At 42.5% G+C, this 23000-nt stretch overlaps 1 protein-coding gene across 3 annotated transcripts in view; it reads right to left on the bottom strand.

Moving 5' to 3' along the window:
- SPATA13 (spermatogenesis associated 13) overlaps positions 1-23000 on the bottom strand; it is a 71674-nt gene that overhangs the window by 37372 nt on the left and 11302 nt on the right. Inside the window, exons 1-2 of one of the 3 annotated variants that reach the window (XM_057366725.1) lie at positions 20694-20799; positions 5949-7745 (exon numbers count right to left, since the gene is read on the bottom strand). In XM_057366725.1, coding sequence (XP_057222708.1) covers positions 5949-7586 — 1638 coding nt within the window. In that variant the 5' untranslated portion in view covers positions 7587-7745; positions 20694-20799. Of the gene's footprint in view, positions 1-5948; positions 7746-9502; positions 9578-20693; positions 20800-23000 lie in introns of those variants that run through there. The other 2 variants (XM_057366723.1, XM_057366724.1) reach the window with 2 other exon arrangements.

Genomic DNA, 23000 nt, shown 5'->3' with positions numbered 1-23000 from the left:
GAGTTTACAGGGAAATGTATTTCCTCTGCAGAAATAATCTCATCACTCATATAAAAATGCAAGTGTGCTAAAGCCAGAAAACTGTTTCCACTAGTTTCTGGTGACTTGATACTTGGAGGTGGCTGGGTAATGTTCTTAAACTGTCCCTACTTYACTTCAGTATTTGAACTGAAACAAGCAAGCATGTAGTGTTCATATTCACTGCTTCTTTTAGAAGCTATAGGTACCGATAAATCCTAAATACATCTGTAAATATTTTCTGTTGACTCAAAACACTCCAGATCAAGTAACAGGTCTAATACACACACACACACACACACACACACATATAAATCTCTTTATTTGGCAAAACAAGCAACTTTTTCCTTCTTCCAGGCTATCTTTTTGATACCCACTGGTGAACCTCAAAAGCCAAATGATAACCACAGGTTGGAAGTGGAACTTTATGCTAACAAAGCAGAACATAAAAAGCCTTAAGCCTCTGCCTCTCTTCAGAGCCTCCTCAAAATGAGGTCCTCTGGGTCCTCACTCTCTCCACCCTTCCAGAGCAAAGCCTCATTGTCCTGCTCAAGCCCAAACTCTGCCACCAGCAAGTCCCAGCAGCAGTCACAAAGCCCAGCCTGCGAGGGGTGGAGCTGCCTTRGGCAATTCCTCCTCTGCCAGATATCACTTGCTGGAGCATGGGGTAGGGGCAGGGCTGCTGTGCTCGGTTCCACCCATCACTCAGCCGGTCTCCCAGCCTGCCACAGCATCCCGGAACCACGAGCAGCACAGCAATCTCCAGATGCCAGAAAGGGAAATCGTAGATGGCTCAGAGGAAACTCTGCAGCTGCCTCTGCTCACTTTAGGTATCTCAACCACCTTGCATTGAGATGGATTTTTCAGTGCTAACAGCTCAACACTGCACTTGAGGTAAAAAACCAAAGCATATGGCCAGAGGTGCTGTTCCACTTTCTGGGGCACTATTTATTACTCTCGATCCCACGGTGAGCAACAGCTGGGTATTACTGAGGTGCCACAGGATAGCTACGGCAGAATCAAATATGAGATGCTCTGAAAAGGCAGAGGTGCACAAAAGCAATAAAGAAAGGGAGCAGCTTGCCCCAGGCTAAATGCAGTGAAGCCCATCTGAGCTCTCCCTGTCACCATCCAAAACATTTCTGCAGGGATGACAGTAACTCCTATACTGTCATGGTGGATGAGTATCTTACAATTTTCAGGAATGGCCAATTTTATTAAGAACTGCAGAGCTACTTGGTCTAAAATTCAACCTGATCCAGAATTCAGATTGCTGTCATGACTGCCTTGTTTTTCTTCTTCACATACAGCAGCTAATGAGTATGGGCTGTGCWGAATGGATGACAACTCTGCTGTTGAGAGTTTAAAGAGTTTTTGCTGTGATTCAAAGTTATTCATGTYCTTTGAGGGCTCCCTGCTGCCTCATTGCAGGGATGGATTCTGCAGTTTGGGCTAGTAGCAATGCAGAGTGGTTTCTGGTCTAGGTCTGGGCAAGCACTTCTGGAAGTCACTCACTGAGTGACTGTGGAGACATTGTGCGAACGCATCCCGACTTGCGCAGAACAGCTCAGAATTTAGTGCAAATGCAATGCTGCTTGGTCTCACTGAAACCTGTTTTCTGTAAGAGGCTGTTGAGAGCCTGTTACGGGGCTCTGCTGATCTGTCCCCAGGTCCTGTAGCCAGCAAGATGGAGTGGGGAGCCTTCACTCCAAATTACAAGCCCCTTAGGAGTAAACCCAGTTTAAAAAATTCTCCCCAATACTTTACCTAATTATCCTTCACAGTTTATCAAATTTACAGTTATACACATTAAGTTGATTAAGTCACACTCTAAATTGCACATGGATAAACCAGAAGCAAATAAATCCAAAAGGATTTCAGTTCAGAGAGCTGAAAGCAGGTAGCTCCCATCAGGTGTGCTCATGTCCAGCCCCACAGCACTCAGGAWCTTGAGGCAGGTACTACAAATGATCAACCTCAGCTCCTGGCTGCCGCTTTTTCCTTGTGGGTATTGCACTTGGCCTCAACTCTTTAGTTCTCCACTGTGAGGACCCTTTTGGAGCTAGAAAGAGTGAGGATGAACAGCTAGGACATATCTGAGTTCTCTGTATTCCCACCCATACAGCTCTTCTTCATCTCCATAAGCTGTCCTCCAAATTAAGCCCCCTGTGCTCAATATTCAGAGCCTGGAGGCCTATACAGGATAAACCAGCTCAACTCTGCCAACAGCTGACCACTGGGGACTTAATGATGTGAGCTAGTTGGGACTAGTGACTTTTGCATGGCATGAACATAAATGAGTTGACAGACAGGTCGTAGAACACCTAAAATATTGTCTGCAACTAACCTGTGACTCAACCCAAATTACAGCAGTCGCCTCATCGCTGTAATTTACCATTCACTTATGGTCATGCAGATAAGATACTAAGTAATAAAAAGTGTACTGGTGTACTGTGAAGCCAGATGCCAGCAAGGCAACCTAAATAGCAGGTGCTCTAAGGGTTTGTGAAAGACTAGGTGAAATGCCAAATAACTTCATTTTCACTTTTTTTGTAACAAGTTCAGAACAGTGTTTTGTTCAGGCAGCCTTACTGGCTGACACATGCCAGTCCAAAGCAGACTGTAAGTTTTCACTGTTTCTAGTGACATGAGGCTCTTTTTCACAAAGGCAAAGACCATGTGAAACACTCCAAASAAGTATAAAGTGGTATTTAATCATACTTCATGCTATTTAAAAGCAACATATTGWATATAAATGACAGTGGCATGAAGCAGAACTGGCAAAGCATGGGGTGTCACAGGTGAGCTTTGGTGACTCACACGTCTGTAGCTTAAGAAATKCTGAGGCACAGATCCAGACTGCACTTAATTAGCTCTTCCCTGGGAAGCAGCTTCTGTCAGGATCAAAAACCTCCCCTTCTCCAGTCCAAACTTTGCATTTTGGTGAAACCAAGGAAGTTACAGAAGTGACAGGATCTCAAGACTCAATCACACAAGAAAAAAACCCCAAAACATAGTTTCTGATGAACTAATAGATGCCCTTGCATGAATAYTGCAAAATCAGCTTTACAGTGTTAGGGAAACACAAGGTAGAAATATTTCATTTCCCTATTTGGGAAAATATAGAGATGATCCAAATTCCACAGACTTCATTTGCTGACTAATMTACTAGATGAGTGGGTAAGGGAATAAACTACATTACTACCAGCTACAGCAGCCAGTCCTGAAAAGAGAACCTATTTGAGTCTGACTGGTTAGCACCTTCTAAGAGTTCTACCAAAATATGTCTCCAAGCTTTAGTGGCTGTACTAGAATAAATACTGGCTTATACATTAAATCTGTACAGAAAAGCAAATCCATGAAACATGGAAATGGTGCAGAGTTGTCCATCAACACAGTGTATTTAAGGTTCAGACAAAATCTCAAATATGTGTGATGTGCATGGCTCTATACTACATCTCAAATGATTGATGAGAGCAAACCAAGCACTCGGCCATCACAGGAACAACTTGCTGGGCAGGTACAATTCTGTAATGCGGAGATGTAAGGTAGAGTTAAAAATGAATTGTAGTCAAAAGTTCAAACCCCACTGACCTCATTGTGTGAGTATGTGGCATTCATAGAAGTGCCTACAGGCTGAATAAACTCCAATTAAAAAAATAACCTGGCATAAGTAGCTTTGGTCCAAATTAGTTCCATGCTGAGGGAAGCATACTGTAAAGGAAGAAATGAGCAATGAAACCCTCCAAAGAAATGGTATGAAGAAACCATACCCTGTTTTGAAATCATACTGCTCTCCCTGTTTTGCAGTCCCTCTGAGTGCCACAGCTTTAGAGCTGTGTATGAGATGAGAAGCAGGCATGGAAAAAAGAAATTASAGACTTTATATCTCTTGCATAAAAGCAAACCCTGTCCTGCACAGCTCCTGCTTCCAATCCACAGCTACCACCTCCAAAAATTTTGCTTTTTTCAATCAGAAGGGAGGTCTGAAAGCAGCTACACCATGTGAGTGGCCACAGCTGTTTTTACCAAGTGCAGGGGCTCCAGACAGTGCTCATAGCAGAGTGAGGGCTCACAGCCAAGGGGCCTGTTCCCTGGSCACCACTTCTTCCATCTTTGTGGATCCATCCCACACTGTCTGCCTGCCCACTRCACAAACCCAGAGCTGCCACCAGTGCACACTCTGTATTTTAGACAACTGAAGCAAGCACTAAAAGACACTCACAGTTAACCTAAAATACGTTTATATTATAAAGAGAAAGCTAAAATTGCATGTTAGATAATAATAGAATGTTGTGCTAAAACAAAAAACTTCAGCAACTTTTATCCACCCAATGCATACACATTCATGTAAAAACTGTACTGGTTTGTCGGGTGCCAAGGGGAAGGGCCAGCTGAATTTTTTTCTGGATCATGATGGCAGATCACCACTAGGTGGTAGATGAGTAGCATTAATTCTACCTCCCATTTTATTCCTGAGAAATACAACAGGCATCCATCCACACYAGGGCTCTCGCCTCTTCTGGCAGTGTGAACGCATCTCCTTGCACGTAAGTGAGAGTTCTGGAAAATACGGATGGCTGGAAAAGTGCTAGGACTCCAGAAGAGGAATAACCTCAGAGTCCAGACATTTATACACACTGAGTTTATTTTTTCAGTCTTCCCATTGCTGCAAACACAATAGTAAACAAATTTGCTTTTCTCCAGCAGAAGGGCAATACTGATAAGCTCTGTAACCATTTACAGTTAGTTTGCCAAAACTGCCAAGCTTTTAAAAGTAGGACAGTTTCAGAGGCATTTTAAAGCTTTACAGCATGCAAGACTGAAGGTCGTGCAGCTGCAGTATTGCCTTTTCCTATCTCAAACCTAAGGTCTAAGATACTTTAGTCAAACTGAGATGGCTTAAAAGTTATGTCACCTTTCTTTTGTAAATAACTTGATATTCATATAGATCCAGACGAATTTTTTCCCAATGTATTTTTTCCAACAAGAAGCAAACTTTTCACTGCTACCTTAGCCCCTTTTGAGAGCCTTAGAGTAGGCTCTCAAAACCCTGTTACTGCACATGTCTGGAACTGAGCTAAGCCTCACTGCTTCAGACAGGTGCAGGGTATGTCTGACAGCTCATCACCAACACTGCCAAATTGTTGCAACTTCTCTGGTGCCAACTCACACCATATTTTAGATGGGGGCACAGTGTTACCATGTGAATTTACCTCAGAGGTGCTGCAATATATCTATCTACCCATTCACTGAGAGTATTAAATCATGCATTARGTGCAGTGAAAAAACAATGGTGTCTTCACCAAAACAATAGTAGCAACACCCTCAGCCCACTGTCTGAGGTACTGCTCTCYGCAGTTGGCAAGCAAAAAAATAAGCTAGCAGTTTAGCCTCAGTTTTCACTGCACAGGGAAAACATTGGATACAACTGAATGCTTAAACCTCTGTAYTGTGTCTTTCACGCCACACTGCTCTACAAATATTACCATGTTCTGCAAGGTTTCCACAGGCAAAGTGTTTTACAGTAAGTCAACACTACTCCAAAATAGATGGATTCTTTAAAAAAGACCTTTCAATTGTGAAGGAAACACAGCCAGATCCTGCTCAGGCTGGTAAAATCTGACAAGGCCACATGACACAGTGGTGTCTCTGCAGGGTGCAATAGGCTGCCCTTGAAAATGTACACGAATAGCTTTGCTGCCAAAACTTTCTTTGATATTAATGCACAAAGGAAAAATAATTTGACTCTAGCGTCCAAAGAGAATATATTAAAGGAAATAATTGCTGTCAGCATATTTTAGCAATAACAAGCTGCAGCAGCCATTACTTTGCATAGTTTGCATTGTTTTGCATTAATAAAGAGAAAACCTGATAGGATATATATACACACACATATAGCTTCTGAAGTATTTTGCTTTCTTTCTTACCTCTTCCTTTTTCTCTTCAGTACCAGAGGCTAAATTGAGGCTCAGCTGAGAATGGCTGCTTATACCACTGTCTTCATTTCCATCATCATAGTACACAGTTTGCACTGAGTCCTGGAAGCAAACAGGATTCCTGCCCAGCTTCAGCCCTGGTACCTCAACTTTCTCCTCGCTCTCCGACGAGCTCAGAGACAAGGTGCTGTGATGGTTTGGACACTGGAAATTCATAGTGCACTTGACCTTCCCTGTAGTTGGACTTTGAGGCTTTGGAGTAGTYGGCCTGACCGGAACATGAAGGTTTTCAGCTTCATCTGTAAACTGCTGGGTAGCTTTTGGCTCATCTGAGTCSGAATAAAAGACTTCATTGGGAAATGGACTAATGTCATTCAGCGTTGGCGAAAAGCTATCAGAATCTGGGATACTCAATGATGTCCTGAGGCTTTTATCTTCAATGACAGCTACATTCATTTCAGCCTCTTTAACCTGAGCGATCACAGGGCTTTGCAGACAAGGTGTTCCYGGCGAGGAAGAGTCTGGGCTAGATACTGAGGAGGTGCATCTCTTCCTGTCATGATCTGTGCAGCTGGAAACTCTGCGAGARTAGTCATCATGCAGCCTGCTGTTTGACCTTGTTCTCTGGGACAGCTCAGTGGGAGAAGAAGCCGTGCTCTTGGGGCTATCCTTCTTCCATGCAACATCTGTAACATTACTGACAAGTCTCAAAACTCGGTCAAAATCCTTTGCTCTGATAGGGCTCTTCCATCTCTTGGATCTCCTCTCCGGGTTTCCACYGCTTTTGTCCGACTCAGCAGAAGCAACACTCACAGTTCTTGTTGGCATCTGTTTGTCATTTGCAACCTTCAGATCAGCAAGGTTTGAGGTGGACTTCCGTTTGAATGAGCTTTTCTTCAGAAATTTCAAATTATCTGAACTTTTACTTCTCCGATAAATGATCCTGTTGTTTTCAGAGTCTTTCACCAAAATTTCACAGATCTTTGGCTCTGCGATGACAGGTGACATTGGCCTAACACAGTTGTGGCAACTCTGAACTTTATCAGTGTCTAGCAAGTTTATGCGGCCAGCACCGTAAGCCCGCCTGATGCTGCGTGAGCGATGAGTGTTCCTCAGGAAATACTCATCACTCTCCTCTGCATCAGAGCAGTCAGAAGTCAAACCATCCACTGCATTCTGGAAATCATGTAGAGGCCCTGAATAGGAATACCTGTTAGTCTGAACTCGCACCACTGCCCCGTTTGGACCATGTGTGCCCATGTTGTTTTCATTTAAGATGTCTGAGCATTCCCTTGTTTGAATTCCTTGGGTAACTGAAGATTTCAACTTCTTGAAAGATCCCATCTTTCTGATAGAAGAGAAAGCGTTCCATGTGGAGGAGCTGCCCATCAAAACCAGAGAACGAGGCCTGTCAGAGCTGGAATTAGCCCGTGTCCGAGGGGTGGTGAAAAAGCGCATGATTTTGGAAGGGCTGAGTTTAACCTCTTGAAATTCCTCCTCATGACTGTTGCTGGTGCTGTGCCCCCCATTATGACTGGCACAGGTAGTCTGGTTTTGGGGCTCTTTATTATCCATAACTATACAAGTAACGGTGGTGCCATTTCCACAGCCATTCGGAAACGTTGTCATGCTCTCGATGCTGCAGGCATGGAGGTGGAGRCTGGGGTAGCTCAAAGCAACGCTGCTGTCTCCCCCAGCTGACCTCGCTGCCTCGCCTTCATCTGCTGCACCTTGGTTTGCCTTGCTTTCACATCGACTGGGCGAGCTGAGCTCCTCAGGCGGAGCTGCCTGCATCAGGAAAACAATAGCCACCGTTAAGAAATTTTCTTACAAAGTAACCAACTGAAAGAAGTCTAAGCTACAGTCTAGGAAATAAAGACACACACAAAATGAAGGAGTTCTGTGGTGAACAAAGGTATGTTGTAGGGGTGCAGTGAAGGCATTCATAACTCTCTCAGTACAACTCTCTCATATATAATTGCATTCATTAGCAATTTAACAGATCAGAATAATTTCAATATGTACTTGTTTCTCTAATGCTAATCAGCTAATAAATTCAGTAGGACTACCACACCTAGCTTACAATGATAAATACAATCCTCATACACACTTACGAGAAGGAAATCCCCAAGAACAGCAATCCAGCCTTCCTCTTCAAGTGCTCAGCACTAAGCCCCAAGACACATGGGAGGTTTTCATCTAAAAAACRTTCAAGTGACACCTCATTCTCAAACAGGAGGCAAAGAAGAAGAAAACAGGCATAATTTTTCCTACCCTTGCTCCTGTTGGAAGGCTGGGTGGCACTTGACTGACGTGTCTGTCCCCTGGCATATAACATCCTAAAAAAATTACATCAAGTGCACAGCAAAGCCTTTTCCCCTACAAACATAAACAAGAATTATAACACCCGGGAGCCACGCTATACTGTGGTGACAGCAAGATGAAAACTTACATCTGAAAGTGACTGGAGTGTTTGGGACCTGCTGTTAGGGATCTCCTCCTCAACTGAGCCTGGGAGATCCAACAGACCAAACCACACTTCAGTGTGTAAGAAAGCTGTGCAGGGACCACCGTCCACGTGTCCCCTGCTCCRGCCAGGGGTCTTTTCCGGGCAGGCAGGCGTTTGCCCCACCATGCTAAACAATGYCCCGAAAACCATTTGGATGCCTAGKCTGAAGCTTGCTCCGCCTTARAAACAAGGSTCATGGCASAGTTCTTTCAGCAARGGGCAGTGGGATCTTCGAAAACGTGCCACGGTTGGCAGGRTCATGGCGGCGGAGGGGGGATTTGCCCCTCGCCCCGAAACAAGGAGAGAAAACCTACAGCTGTTTTTTGGGGAAAGCGGCAGCCRCGGACCCTTCTTTGTTTCCTTCCCATCGCAAGAGAAGGCTCGGAGGGCAGCGGGGACGGGCGAGGCGGAGGCGCAGCGGCAGGAGGTGCAGGAGCACGCCGGGGGTTCCATCGCGGGGACATCGCCGGGGCGCCCCGGCTCCCGCACAGACTGTCCCCACTTCCACGTGAAACGCGGCAGCTGCGGAGCCCGTGCCTGCTGGCTTAAGGCTGCTCCCTCCCGAGGGCACTTTGAAAGTTTTGCGAGCCTCCGTCCCTCCGCGGATAAAAGGATTTGCTTGCGCTTCAGCGAGACGCCTGAAACATCCTCCGCCGCAGCTTTTAATCCCCGCTATGGACGGGGTCGCGGCGGAGCCTGCCGGGCAGCGGGGCAGGGCAGAGCCGGGCCGAGCCCCACCGCCGCAGCACCCGGCCGGACAAAAGCCCGCCGGCCATCCAAGCCTCAGCCCACCCTTGCGCCCCGATACCGCTCGCACAACTTCCCACGCGGAAAGAAAAGATAGAACGCTAAACTAGCACAAGACCCTGATCTCGGCAGGGAAGTTCCCACAGAAAGCGGCTTTGGGAGAAACTGCACCTGACCGGGCAGAAGGGGCGCGGGGGAGAGGCGGGAGAACAAACATAGCGAGATGAGATTAAGAACCCAGCTYGCAGCGTGCAGTCCACAACAGCTTCCCCGGGAGCAGCGCCCTTACCTGGGGAGGGCCGGGGCTCCCCGCCGCCGCCGCCACAGCGCGTCCCGGCCGCTGCCCGCTCCTGCATCGCTATGGCAGCGGCGCGGGGCGGGGCGGGGCGGGGCGGGGCGGGGCGGGCCGCGATCTCCCGGCTGCTCCGGCAGCCCCCGCGCCCTGCAGGGTCCACTCCGCCCGCTCCCGGTGGCTCCCGCCGGGGCTCCGGCGCTGCCGCTCGCGGGAAGGAACCTGCCTTCCCTCCGCCGTAGGAACAAATGGCCACGCAGGGATGGTCACGTKTAGTACCGTAAAGATTTCCTCGATGGTGCCCTGCCCCGCCTCGCCGTCTCTAGGTCCGTGTGCCCTGCTYACGAGTGCAGTTTGCACGGCCCATTGACCAAACTCACGCTTGGTTCCCAGGCTGWCTTTCTGTCCAAAACCTGGATAACTTTTTGGCTTGCAGCCGTTCCTCAGACTTAACGGGAGGAACAACATTTTATGCACGCTCTGAAGAGAGTTCATATATTACAAGGAAAATTTTGTGAGAAAGTGTCTTAAAGCCCTGCRTCATGACTCCTGACAAAGACCTGTACTAACTGGTAGTCCTTACTGAAAGTTTATTGTCCAAAAATAATTCTACACTAGGACTGGAACTGTAGATGTAATTGAAACAGATTTAGTGTAGCTTAGCTAAGATACAAAATGAAATTGGGACAAGACAGAGTGCAGGGCATAGTAGATGCCCTGAAGAACTAGCAAGGGCCACCAGCCCCACTGCCTCTCTGCCGAGACTGGTGTGACTGCACACGCTGTGTAATTACTTCTCAGGAGAGCAGTACGGACACACTCTCAAAGGCAAGGTGTAGTTAGGGGATGAGGCAAACAAATGGGCTTAAGGGATGCAGGTCAAATGAGGTAGCAAGTAACTCTGGGAGTGACCACAGGACAATCCAGCAGTCAGTAGCAGCAGGCACAGCTTGCCACCAGCCCTGCTCTTGCTGGCCACAGCTTTCTGGTACATCCCATGGAAGGAGTGAATTTGGAATAATGACACAGATGAAGGTGGGAAGGAGTTGCTTTAYAGTGCTGGGCATGGCAAGCACAGAATAAACACATAATTTCCTGATAGAGATTGGAAATGCTGACACTGTATGGAGAGGCTCCGTATGGACCATGGCTGGTGATCTGTGTTACCTTAGGACTGCCTGGGGAAGTGCAGACAGTGCAGACAATAAATACCTGCTTCAGACCATAGGAAAGGGAAGTCTCAGAAGAGCAACTCGATGAAGGTCATTAAATGGSCAAGAGAATGACTTTAGTGGCAACATTTTTACAAAAATTTCATTTATATGAGACAAATAGTATGTCGGAAGTTGACTTAAGAGCTACTTTCAACAGATCTTTTAAACTTGTATGTCACAGCCTCCCTGGTATTTATAAGGGTTTGTGCTGCTCAATTAAAAATTTCTAGCAGCATTCTTCAACCCCGAATTTCAATGGATTTGTGCTCCTATGTTCCTGTAAATTCCTTTCTGTAGATATCCCAGGTATATGCATAGCTCTCCTTTTGAGTATACTTTTTAATCCACGAGCTCGGCCCTGCTCTGAGAAAGGAACCTCCAGTTCCTCAGGTGTCCACTATCGACCAGCTGGACAAAAAATGTAGCAGAGAAAACCATTAAGATGAATTGAGCCACTAATTTGGGACTTTTCTTTATCCAGTGTTTCTGAAACTTAAGGAATCCTGGCAACTGAGATCTGAAAGCATCTTTTAAAAGTATTTGAAGTTCATTAGCAGATTAAACAGGCTTGAAGAGCTAGAAATTATCAAAGAAGGTATTGACAGATTAACAAAGTGCTCGCAAAAACTTGGTTTCCTTAGAAAGCCCCACTGAAACTCACTTGAGATAATAAGGTAAGAATATATATTGCATCTTGTATTTTTTATATGTCACTACCTTTAATGAAGAAAATAYCTAGAAAATTACAATTGCAGATATAACAATATCTAGTCAATTAGATGTCTATCAARTTTCTAAAAGTGAATAATTTTGATCTTCCAGGCTTGTTCATCATAGTTTTTCTGCTGGTAGTGTGGTAAAACCCTCCTCTAAATCTTGCAGCTTCATTGATTCAGTCAGCCCTTCCACATGTGCATACTATTTAGAGAAGCTTGGATGCAGTTCAGCAAAGAGTTTGTCCGAGAACAGGATTAACTTCCTGTACTGGAGACCAATAATTAATGAAATCATCTCTTAATCTGAATTTTTTTTTTTTGGAGGCTTATAATGTATATAGTATTCAAGTGCTATCACACCAAGGTCTAGTAAAATGATGCAAAGCAGAATTTATCAACAAAATTGCCATGAGATAAAAGGGAAATCCCTTTTCCAACTATAAACTTGAACACTTTTTGGTTTCTTACAAGCCATAATGTTTCCTCAAAGTAACAAACCCAAGTTTCCAGAGATTAGTCCTTCCTATATTAAGGTTTTTCTACAGTCCCAAAAAAGCAAAAATGACAGAACTATTATCATTTGCCACTGAGAATGCTTGCTAATATGAACAAATTCATAGCACTTGCGTAGGTATTTCTGCCAGACTGAGCTCTACATTGTGCTACTCGCAGGCTAGTGTTTTGCCTCCAGATGAAAAACAAAGTCTGCAGTGAACTGAGGGGCAGTGCCAGCAGTTCATGTTATGGTTGACCAAGTGCAGTAATTTATGAAGGAAGGAACTTACAAGAAAAAGTTCCAGATTGGTATATGCGTGAGATTTCTAATAGTGATTTGACTTCACACTTAGCGCAACAAAAATGAAATGCTTGTTTTAGAAGCTCTAAGTCTGTACTTTAAAAGAGGTTTAATGCACATGTGACAAGGAGTGAGAAGGATTATTCCAAGTGTAATACAGGTGGGAAAGGATTACAAAAAATGTGACATGGAGGAATGAATATAGAGTTTTAATGATGAAGGAACAACCTTCTCCCAGCTTTTAATTGGTAGTGATACATTTCTTAGCTTTTTCAGAATAGCAAAGGGCACATTTAYATAATGGAGTCACTCACATAAATCTGAGAAGTCTAAATAAGAATGATTCCATCTACTTAGTTTAGAAATCCTCTCTTCCACTCCTTCAACCGTTATTTCTTTCCTGTTTCTTTACTAAATACTTTTCAATACTTCAAAGTAGTAGTTAAAAAAAATTGCTCTTGAAATAGAGTATAAACAAAAGAAGCTAAAAGGAATAATTTCAGCAAAACATAAAAGCATTTGTCTATTTCCACAGCTATTGGGCAAGATGGCAAAGGAAGTGAATCTCTAAATAAACTACAGTAGTAAACATACTCTAAATTAATGAATGACCAAATTTAATTATCAAGATGCAGGATTAGTGAATAAGAGATCCCTTTGCTTTAAATGACAGTGTCTTTTCCAGGCTGCAGTACATAACTAAAGCTCCAGTTGTGCAACTTGCACCTTCCTTTTAGATCCCAGGCAAAGCCTCTTCTGAAAGCAATTAACCTCCAAGGAATCTTTACATACTGACAGGTCCCCCAGGGGAAATTAAGCTGAGTCATATATCTATTGAAGTTAAAGGCAACTCCCCCACCAACTTCAGTGGGAGCAGGATCAAGATCTCAATTTTTTCAGTTTAGAAATGAGTGAAGAGAGTATGTTTGTGTATACAAGCTCAAACTAACACAGGCTGCTAATTATTTTCATCTGTTTTTTTAATACACACTGTGTGAAATTAGTGTAAGGTTTTTCTGTTTTTGTATATCTGCAACCAAATTAATAATCATGAATTGAAACAGATTTTCCAAACCCAAGACCTTTGTTGTCTTGGCSTTGAAAATGTCCAAGATGACAAAATTAATCACATTGCTAACAAAATGCTAAAAGGACAGCCTGAGTTAAGTTGCTGTGTTAACTTCCTATTTTGACGAGTGAAAGTCCTGAGTGCCCACATGCAGGAAGCTGGTGTGCTGCTTCCTAAAGGCCCTTCCTCTTGCATTTACTTTGCTGCTGATAAAAGCAGTCATTGACCCAAGTGAGAAAAGTTTATCACAWTTTGGTCTAAATCACAATACACAAYGAACTGTTTTCCCCTCTAATCTTCTTTCAAATGTGCTTTGCTGAGCCTGAGCTTGCTAAGCTCTTAAACACAGGGACCTAATTTAGGGAGAGCACAATAGCCCAATGGAGTGACACCATCAATGAAAAATGACCCTTGTGTACCAGGTTACCATTATGCCATCTCCAAGTTGCTCTTACTCACCCACCTACACCACTACAGCTGCATGCAACTTAATGATGGCTTCAGCCTTTCAGGCTGCTAGAATGCTATTTATAACCCCACGGGGTCTGACTGTGATGCTATTCTTCCTTCCCATCCTCAAGAGGCATTATTCAGACAGCATGACATGGAAAGATGGCTGGTACTACAGAAGAGCAGTTTCCAATAAACAGATCATTGTGTTTTARCATAAAGAAGACTTCCAGTTACCAATTAGGAAGGCTGAATTCCACCTTTATTTTGTGTCTCACAAAATATAGGAAGTAGGAAGAGAAAGGACTGTGGAGATGAAAAGTTGAGAGAAATAAAAAGGAAAAGAGATTAGTCAATAATTTTTTTTTCTACACTAGATATATTTCCTTTTCTTGTTATCTTGCAAAATGTTGCATTTGATTTTCTGTTAGGTGGCTGTATGTTAAGAGTGATGTGGACTAGTTGGGAAGAAAGGGTGAKATTTCAGAGTTGGAGTTGTCCCATTCCAGTCTCTTGCCTTCTCTTCCTGCTCTGCTCTACCTGCTGTTCTTTTCTATGTCCCACCCCTCACTGCAGAGTCTGATGGACCTACAGCCATTCTGTATTTACTTTTCCTGCTCGAAATAATAAAAGTGACTATTAGGARTTCTTTATCAACTTCTTCCACATCCACTTAGTTACTCTGGCATCCCCTCTTCTCTATTAAAAACTGTTTTTCCAAAATTACCTGAGGATATGAAAGCACCTTGTTATGCAATAAGGAGGAAAAAAAAATAGTAAATACATAGAGAAAGGGCCTTGAGGAGTTTGAGGGCTAAGGACCACCTGCAGTGGGTGATTGAATGACTCAGACCCAGGGCTGGAGTAACAGTGAGGAGCATTTGTGTGTGTGAGCCACAGCAAGGGACCGTGCAAAGGTGTATTTGATTTTGGAGAGATGGTGTTTCTCCTTGGGCCCAGAGAGGAATCACAAGCAGCACTTAGTGCTCAATTAAATCATTCAGCTCTGCTGAAAGGAGGACAGGTACAGTAGCTCTGCAGAGGCACAGCATCTATCAGATATTAGACAAGTTGGAAATGCTTTAAAAGTGAAGCAGGTAGGTGACTGTGTTAGGAATGATGCCACATCAGTAGAAATTATGTGAAGTTACATAAGATCATCCTGCTTCTGATGCTTATTATAACAAAAATAACAGKTCAGCAGAATAATTGGCCCGCATGACACAACAGAAATACACACCTGGTTACAGTGTATTATAGCTTTTGATATGTTCATGGCAGAACAGCGAATATGTCAGTAAGATTGAGAAAAAGAGAAACAAGTTGCACTTGGTAGGAGAGATTGGGGCATCTTATTAGGAGACTCCTAGGTGGTATTGATTCTTGGGCTTCGAGACACAGTTGCTTGGGGTTTATTTCTCAATCAGTATCAATACTTTTCTCTCTTTAGTCTCCCTCTGCAATGACAAAACTGCTATCTTTGTTACAGTCTAAAGTAAATCAACATTAATGGGCATATTTCTTGTGCCACATGACTGAATTACTATCTCCAACCATGTTTCTCTTTCTTTTTCAGACAAAAAAAAATCTTGCTAATTCTACCTTTAGTTTGACAATTTCTGATTTTTGTTTGAATTTACTCTATCAAGAACACTTTGGAATGGAAAAGCTGGAAAGACTAATTTGAGCAAAGCAGGTGACAAGAAGTGCTGCAACAATTACCTGCTGGATCTTATCAATTACATTTGTTCTCTGAATTTAGCCTGCCTGAAAACTTCAAAGCAGTGATAAACCTTTATCTAATAGTCATTATTTTGTTTTTCTGTTGTTGTGTTAACTAAGTATTTTCTTTGTTATTAGTGTTAAATTCAAGATTTTTTTTTTATTTTAAAAGAATGGACGATCACATTTAAGCAAACTGCCAATTTATTTTGTCCTAGTTTTAAAGGTGCAGGAAACACACAATGCCACTGACTTGAAAATTTATTTGTCTGGACAGCAAATCAGACACAAATTTATAAATTTTGGACTATCTTACTTTTCCTATTTTAAGAAAACCTGTGCATATTAAATTAGAACTTTTCATCTGCAGGATAGTCAAGGAAATCTCCTGCAGTTCTTACATCATTTGTAACATCACAATTTTTTCTAGGAATCAATACAAATAATGCATATTGACTGCCTCTGTAAGATATGACAGCTGAATGAGTTAGTCACATTTTGGTGGGAAATCAGGTTATTTTTTAGATCAGAACACTGTAATCAAGCAACTGCCTTCCTATTAGAGCAGCATGGAAGAAAAACTAGCTTTAGAAGCCTGAGATGGGGTTAGTTATAAGTATCTAAGGTACCAAATTGCTTAATTGCCTGAAGCAGGGGAACTGAAATCAGTGCTCTAAGAGACCTCTATGGCCATTGGTTCAAACACCCCTATTCCTGTAACTAGTTGTAAAACAACTCTGTATTTTTTTCCCTCCAAAATAATGGTAAATTATCTGAAAAAAAATGAAACACCCATTTCAGGCAGGAGAGATGTCTTTATGACATCTTCCCTGGGGCTGTGGAAGACAGATTCTGGATTTCGTTTCTCTCTGACCTTCTCTCTGACCTTGGCAGTTCAGCATACTTTTCTCAGCTTAAGTGCCATATGTGTAAAAYATGTGATGATAGGAGTAGTGCCTCATAACCTATGGGTCTGCAAGGACCAATCCATCAATGCTCCTCTGGCACTTTGATGCTCATAGTGATGAGAGCTATRAAAATGTACACATAGAGAAAATAATCCATTATCTACTCATGCAGAGGACAAACCCTAAATTCCACTTTTTGAAAGGAGTTCAGGTTGTAGTGCCTATTTCAAGACTCAATTGACGATTTTTATCATGGTCCATTAATCTTCTAAACTGGAGTTTGCACATTTGRCTAATAATTTTTGTCTTGTAAGAGYGCAGGATAGCTCTGAACCTGAAAGATTACATGTAGCCTTACCACAAAGTTAATTTAAGTTGGTTAGCTGTCTTTGCCTAAATGTTACAAACAGCAAAATAGACACTTTGTTTTCTGAACAGTGTCCTTTTAAAAAAGACTTTAAACTTCAGGTTGAGAAAATCAGTTAAGGAAAACCTTACAAGCCAYTCCCTCAACACATTGGGGTACATAATTAAACACTGAGATAGAGATTTGAGCCATGTTTCCAGTTCCAGAATGAAAGAGGCAAGCTTACATGAATTCTGTCCTAGGATCTGTGTTTTATCCCCAAGCAATACTAAATACCTGAGCCARATTTTTTCCCACCTCTTGCTTTTCATTACATAATTCATCAAACCTTGCTTCTATGCCAGGACAGGAATGGTTGCTTTRCTGTCTTGTTACCACACATTGATCCTGAGATGCTGTTGTTCCTCACAGATCATTTGTTCCTGTTCACTTAGATCTACTCAGTCTCTAAGGATGAAGGTAGAAGTGATAGCTCCTGCCAACCTAAGAGCCTGYTACCACCTAAAGGGAGAGATGCTGGACATGCCTTCTGCTTTTTCAGCCAGACTGTGAGCTGAAGCAGCTCCCCTGGCTGCACCCGAGCTGTTGCTGGGCAGAAGGTGGAAGCAAGCATTCAGGGGCAGGGGGAAAGAGCAGGAAGGAGAGTGGAAATGCTTTCCACAGGCAACAGGACTCCTGAAATTGGTCCAGGATTGAAATTTTTCTCAGGAACTGCCCAAGAGTGCTGTGAATTGTAAAAGGCTGGGGGAACACACAGTTGCCCTCAGCAATTCCCCTGTGCTGTGTTTCTGCCACAGGGTGCCAGAATGTGTGGGTGGGAAGTGGGTGTGGGAGTGGTGCTCCTGGGTGGGCACCGGTAGCAGATTCATAAAAGWGACACAAATAATCACCAAATTCTGTGGCAACACCACAAACAAGAAAGATTTTTCAGTATGCTCTCTGAAAAAGCAGGKAAATACTTTCTCCAGAGAAGTTAATTTAATTTTTTATGTTGCATTGTTGTATCAGAGTTGGAGATTACAATCAATAGTTAAGGTAAATAGAGATTTTAATCTGCTTTGCATTCAATGTCTCATTCAGTTTAAATTCCAGCCTCACCACGAAATAGTACAAATATAATCACAATGCACGGATACCGGGATTGCTGTGTACCTCAAAACAACYATTTGTAAAATAACTCAGTAAAGATGCCACCTAGCTCTTTATTGATGCAGCAAAATTCTTAGCAGTCCAATCTATACTCAAATACTTTTTCAGTCTCATTGGTAGGATGAACACTGAATAGAGACTAACATTTAGTATTGTTTTGGAATCAGTTTGAAGCCTGTTGTCACCAGTCTTTGCAGCAGCAGGGAACAGGGCCTCCCTGTSTGTGCCTGCAGCCGAGCCATATGCAGCATATGTTCAGCTGAGGCACTGCTGACACCCCCTGTCAGCATCTGGTAATTTTCCTAGCAGGGACAAGACTTACATGAAAGTTTTAACTCTGAAAGTCCTGAAGAGCCACAGACAGTACATTCCAGAATAATTGTTTCAACCAAAGAGCCAGAGGTGCACCTTTCTAACCAGCCAATTTCAGCAGGCTGCAGTACYGTCTTTATACTTCACTGTACCAGGCCAAGAGAAGATGCTTCATTTGTGAGAAATTCTGCTATTTTTCAGCTCATAAACAGCTCCTGTTCAGTGTTCAACCCTCAGAGTCATATATATTGCTGCCTGAGAAACACTGAGGTAACAGCAATCCTGCTCCATGCACAATATTCTGTGTCTGTTTTTTTTAACACTTAATCAAAATACATCATGCAAATAAACACTTGGAAATGATACAAAATTGACTATTACATCTTTCACTGTTCTGAGGCTAAGAAACCCTTCCTACAGTTTACAGTAAAACACTGTGACTTTTACTAAATCATTTAACAACCCAATGAAGCATATTCTCTTTTGTCACTAGCCTTGGTTCTCTCATTGCCTAGCACACCAATGCTACAGCTACAGTAGAAACCAACATGCTTTTTTTTTTTTTTTTTATCCAAATCTCATTTTACTGGAACCTCTAAGCTTTTGAGAGCTTATTAGTTCAGATTTAACCTGGTATTAAACAAGAGAGAGTGAAATCCAGGATTTATAGCAAGTGTTAAACAGCTTTGCTAACACATAGAAATGAAAAGCAATTAGCATACGACCAAGTCCAGGCTCATTTCACTTAAACCAAAAACTGTTTTCCCAGGGAGGATATTGAGTACTTGTGACTACTTTCTGCTGCAGTATTCTTACATGGAATCATGTGGTGCTTTCATCCTATGCTTAGACTTTTGGAAAATACTTCATTGGCATCAGTAACCCACTTTTGTTCCCATAAACTTCTACCTATTTCCTGACTTTCCCTTAATGGGTAAACAACTCTTAACTCTTAAGTTGTTAGTGTAACTAATTGTGCTTCAAGTTGCAGAGAAACAGCTCTACTTTACCAAAGACTCCTTAAAGCTCAGTTTTGTTTGGTATTTTTGCTTATTCCCCAGAAAAGCAGAGCAGCCAACTCGCCAGCCTTTACTCCAAGAAAACTGGCAGTCAGCAGGTTGCTTAATCCTCAGTTTACTTGCATACTGATTTCAAACCCCAGTTTCAGTTAGAATGCATTGCTAGAGCTGTGATCTTGCAAATGTTTTAAGCAGGTGATTCCCTACCATTGCATGCTTAAAATCACACTGATCTCAAGAGATAATCTACAATAAATGTGTGCRCAGCTAATAGTTAAACTGGGGCAGCAAGGGCAAAGGACAACAGTGTGATTGTTTCTTTTCAAAAGATACGTTTATTAACACACCGCTGTATTTGAATTAAAGAGAGATTGCTCCAATTGCACCTAGAGCTGAGCTGCGCCTTGGGCTTCGGCTAACCTTAAGTCTGAAAGCACGATCCAGGTCTAATTTGTAGTTCTGAATTATCACTGTTTGCAGGTGATAGCGGGACCAAAATCAAAAAGTGTCTCCTTCCTTGCCTAGAAGGAAAGGCAGGAGCTGCCATTWTGGAAGTAATTTTCCTTGTTTGTAGATGGAATCAAACAACATTGCTAAAAGTTTTCAGGTCCTGTCTTTTTTCTTGCAGACAGTGGGAGATTATGGTTTTCATCTGCATGCAAAACAGTGAGAATATTTTTTAAGAAATCGTAAGTTACAACAATTTTTCAATGCTGTATAGATTACAACCCAGACCCGTCGTACCATCTAGTCCTGAAAAAAGTTTCACAGAAAGAGTAATAGTTAGTACTGTAGTTTGCACAAGGCTACACCATAGTATGCTCTCATTCAGATACATTTGATCACTCTATATTTCTCCTGGCTTCCCAAAATACAAGCAATAGATGAGCTTAGTATGCTTTGGCAAAGTCTCTTTCAAAATGCCTGAGTGACGGTGGAGGACAGCACTCCAGCCCAGTGCCATCAGTGATGACACACCAGTGCATGCAGCCACCGGTGGCTCAGCTCTGTGGCTGGGTGGGTTCTGCCCAAGGTGGGTCCAGGAAGCTGGGGTAATGCCAGGGAATTTGCCCCCCAATGCCAGTGGGATCCCCTTGAAGTCACWGAACACAAGCAGCCGGTTGCACGGTGTGTGAGCTCAGCAGTGAGTAACGCCCAAATGGCTTTGCTAGATGAACTGCACAGATTATCTACGACTCTGCAAACCTCATACACATTAACAGAGGGACAAACCACACTGCAGCCAACACACAAAACTTTCAACATTAGTCTCAGTCATGGTCTTACACTTAACTGGAACAACTAATAAAACCATAATTATAAAATGTAATTAATTACCACCATAGGTACCTAAATGGTTATGTCTTCCATCAGCCACTAACTACAAGACCTGTTCTTCTGGATAATATTTAATCTAAATGTATGAAAATCCATTGCACAAAATATTGTCCAGTTACAATACAAACCTTGTTCCAGAAAACCTGTTTAGTTTTTGAAGGARTCTGTTGTTGCCTGGATTCTGGGCTCAGTTCTGCTGAGCCCTCTGTAAGCCTTTCAACGCCTCTGGGAGGAAAAGGGACTCAGCATGATCCAGAAGCAGTTAGTACTTTGCGGGATTGAGCCTTAAGTTAATATGTAACAAACGGCTGCACAGCAGTGCGTCAAATCAGCAAGTTAAACATACACTCGGAATAACTGTAACACAGAAGGAAGAATATTTACAGGAACGTTTCGTTAAAATCTTTGTCTTGAAGAGTCRTGTATGCAGCATACCTATATATTTACCACATGAAAGCAAAGGTTTGGGACTGTGCTAGTGAAAGTAAAATTAAGTAGTCAAGACAGAAATAATCTAAAGTTGCCACCAAAGCCTTCTACTTAAATATCGTGTAAACTGTGAGCTGGTTATTATCAGCTGGAATCTACCCTGAGCAAGCTTCACCTGACAGAGTGGACAAAACAGATGACCCAGAACGGAACACGCTAAATACACACCCGTGAAAGTGAAAATAACAAGGAACCTCAAAACTTTGTCACCCAGCACTAGTACTGGCAGGTCAGCAGCAGAACCAAATGCCAAAATCATACCTGGTCATACCGAAGCAAATGAAAGAGGCAGAAATCAATGGTACATTTATGTCTTTGAGAGCTGGGAAGTGGCACAGGAAGGCAACCGGGTGTGCAGCAGACACTGCTGGTGCAGACTGGAGTTATCCCAGCAGCAGAACAGCGTGGAAAACCAGATAGACGCCAGCCAGAAACRTGCCAGAGACATGCACTTCCCTGCTTTTGCCACCTGGGTACAATGGGGGTGCAGCTACACTTTCCCAGAGACCCACATTTATCCGAGAGCCTGGCATYGCATACAGAACTATCAAGTGACCCTGACTTTGTGTTCTCCAGTTAGAAGGTCCAGTACAGCTCCCTCCCAGTATAGGAGACACAGGTCTATATCACAGAGATCTGTGGAATGTGATTCAATCTTCTCTTTTCCTCCACAGAAGATGTAATCCACTTTCAGTTGCACTTTTTTTTCTGAATTCAAGAGATGTGAAGGATAACTGCAATTATGAATGCAAGAGAACACTAATTCAAAGCGAAATTTATTTCTGTCTTACAGTTCTTGTAGTTATTCCATGAATAATCAAAATGAGAATCTTTAATGGCAATGTCATATTAATTTCTTAAAAGTGGAAATGTCAACAGATTTCCTTAATAATAAGTTTACATATCAATTTTCAAAAGCTAATTAATAATTTATAATGAAATATTAGGCTTCATATTATGTCCCATGCAATAATCTGAAACTCAGATATTATGGCATTCCCTATTAAGTTAAATTCATTTTATTAACTTAAATTCATTTCATTCAATGCTCTGCTGTGATCCCAGTACCAAGGAAGTTGACTGTATGACAGGATAAAGACAGAACTATAATTCTGCAATGTCTGACTTGCACTCAAGACCTTCACTGGAAAGGAAAAAGCAAACTCCTCAAAACTGTGCTCTTCTCATGCAAGACTRGACTTCTACAATTTTAAGCCTTCTGAGTCAGACACAAGGTCCACAAAAGTTAAGGGGATTTTCCTCTACTTCTATAAATCTTTAAGTAAACATTAGCAAAAAGGCTAAGTCCAAGTAATTTTCTTGTTCTCAGGCCACTCACCAGGGTGCTCCTCTAGGGTGTTGCCATATCAATATTGTTTTTGATCATTTTGATAATTTTTTGTGCTGGAAGGCGAAAAAATKAAGAAAATACGAAATTTTTTTTTTGTTTCAAATTTTAGGAGAAACTGAAATGCGAATAACACTACATGGCACAAATTGATCCTCAGCCAATCCGCAACTCACAGAGTAGGAAGACACATCTGGATAACATCCAGTCCAACCCCACCACAGAAGGGTGCATGTTGGGAAACACCTATGGCGGTCAACTGATTTATCTCTCATACTCAAAGCAGAATCAACTAGAGCAGGTGAGCAGAGCCATGTCCTGTCAAGTTTTAAATAATATTTAAAAGTCTACRAGGATAGAAATTTTACAACATCCGTGGGCAGCCTGTTCCAGTATTTCAGTAATTTCAGAAATTTCCTGTATATCAGTTTGTGCAGTTTGTCTCTTGCCTTTTCACTGGACACTAATGAGAATAGCCTGGCTCTGTTCTCATTATCCTATTTACTGCATCATTCSCATCAGGTATTYAYGCACATTAATAAGACCYCTCAGCATCCTGTTTTCCMGGATGAATGGTCCCAKCTGTCTCAGCCTCTCA

The sequence above is a fragment of the Malurus melanocephalus genome, unplaced genomic scaffold (assembly GCF_030028575.1).
Source record: "Malurus melanocephalus ecotype Western Australia unplaced genomic scaffold, MMel_1.1 scaffold_70, whole genome shotgun sequence".
Taxonomy (NCBI): domain Eukaryota; kingdom Metazoa; phylum Chordata; class Aves; order Passeriformes; family Maluridae; genus Malurus; species Malurus melanocephalus.
This window is presented reverse-complemented; position numbering and strand designations above follow the sequence as displayed.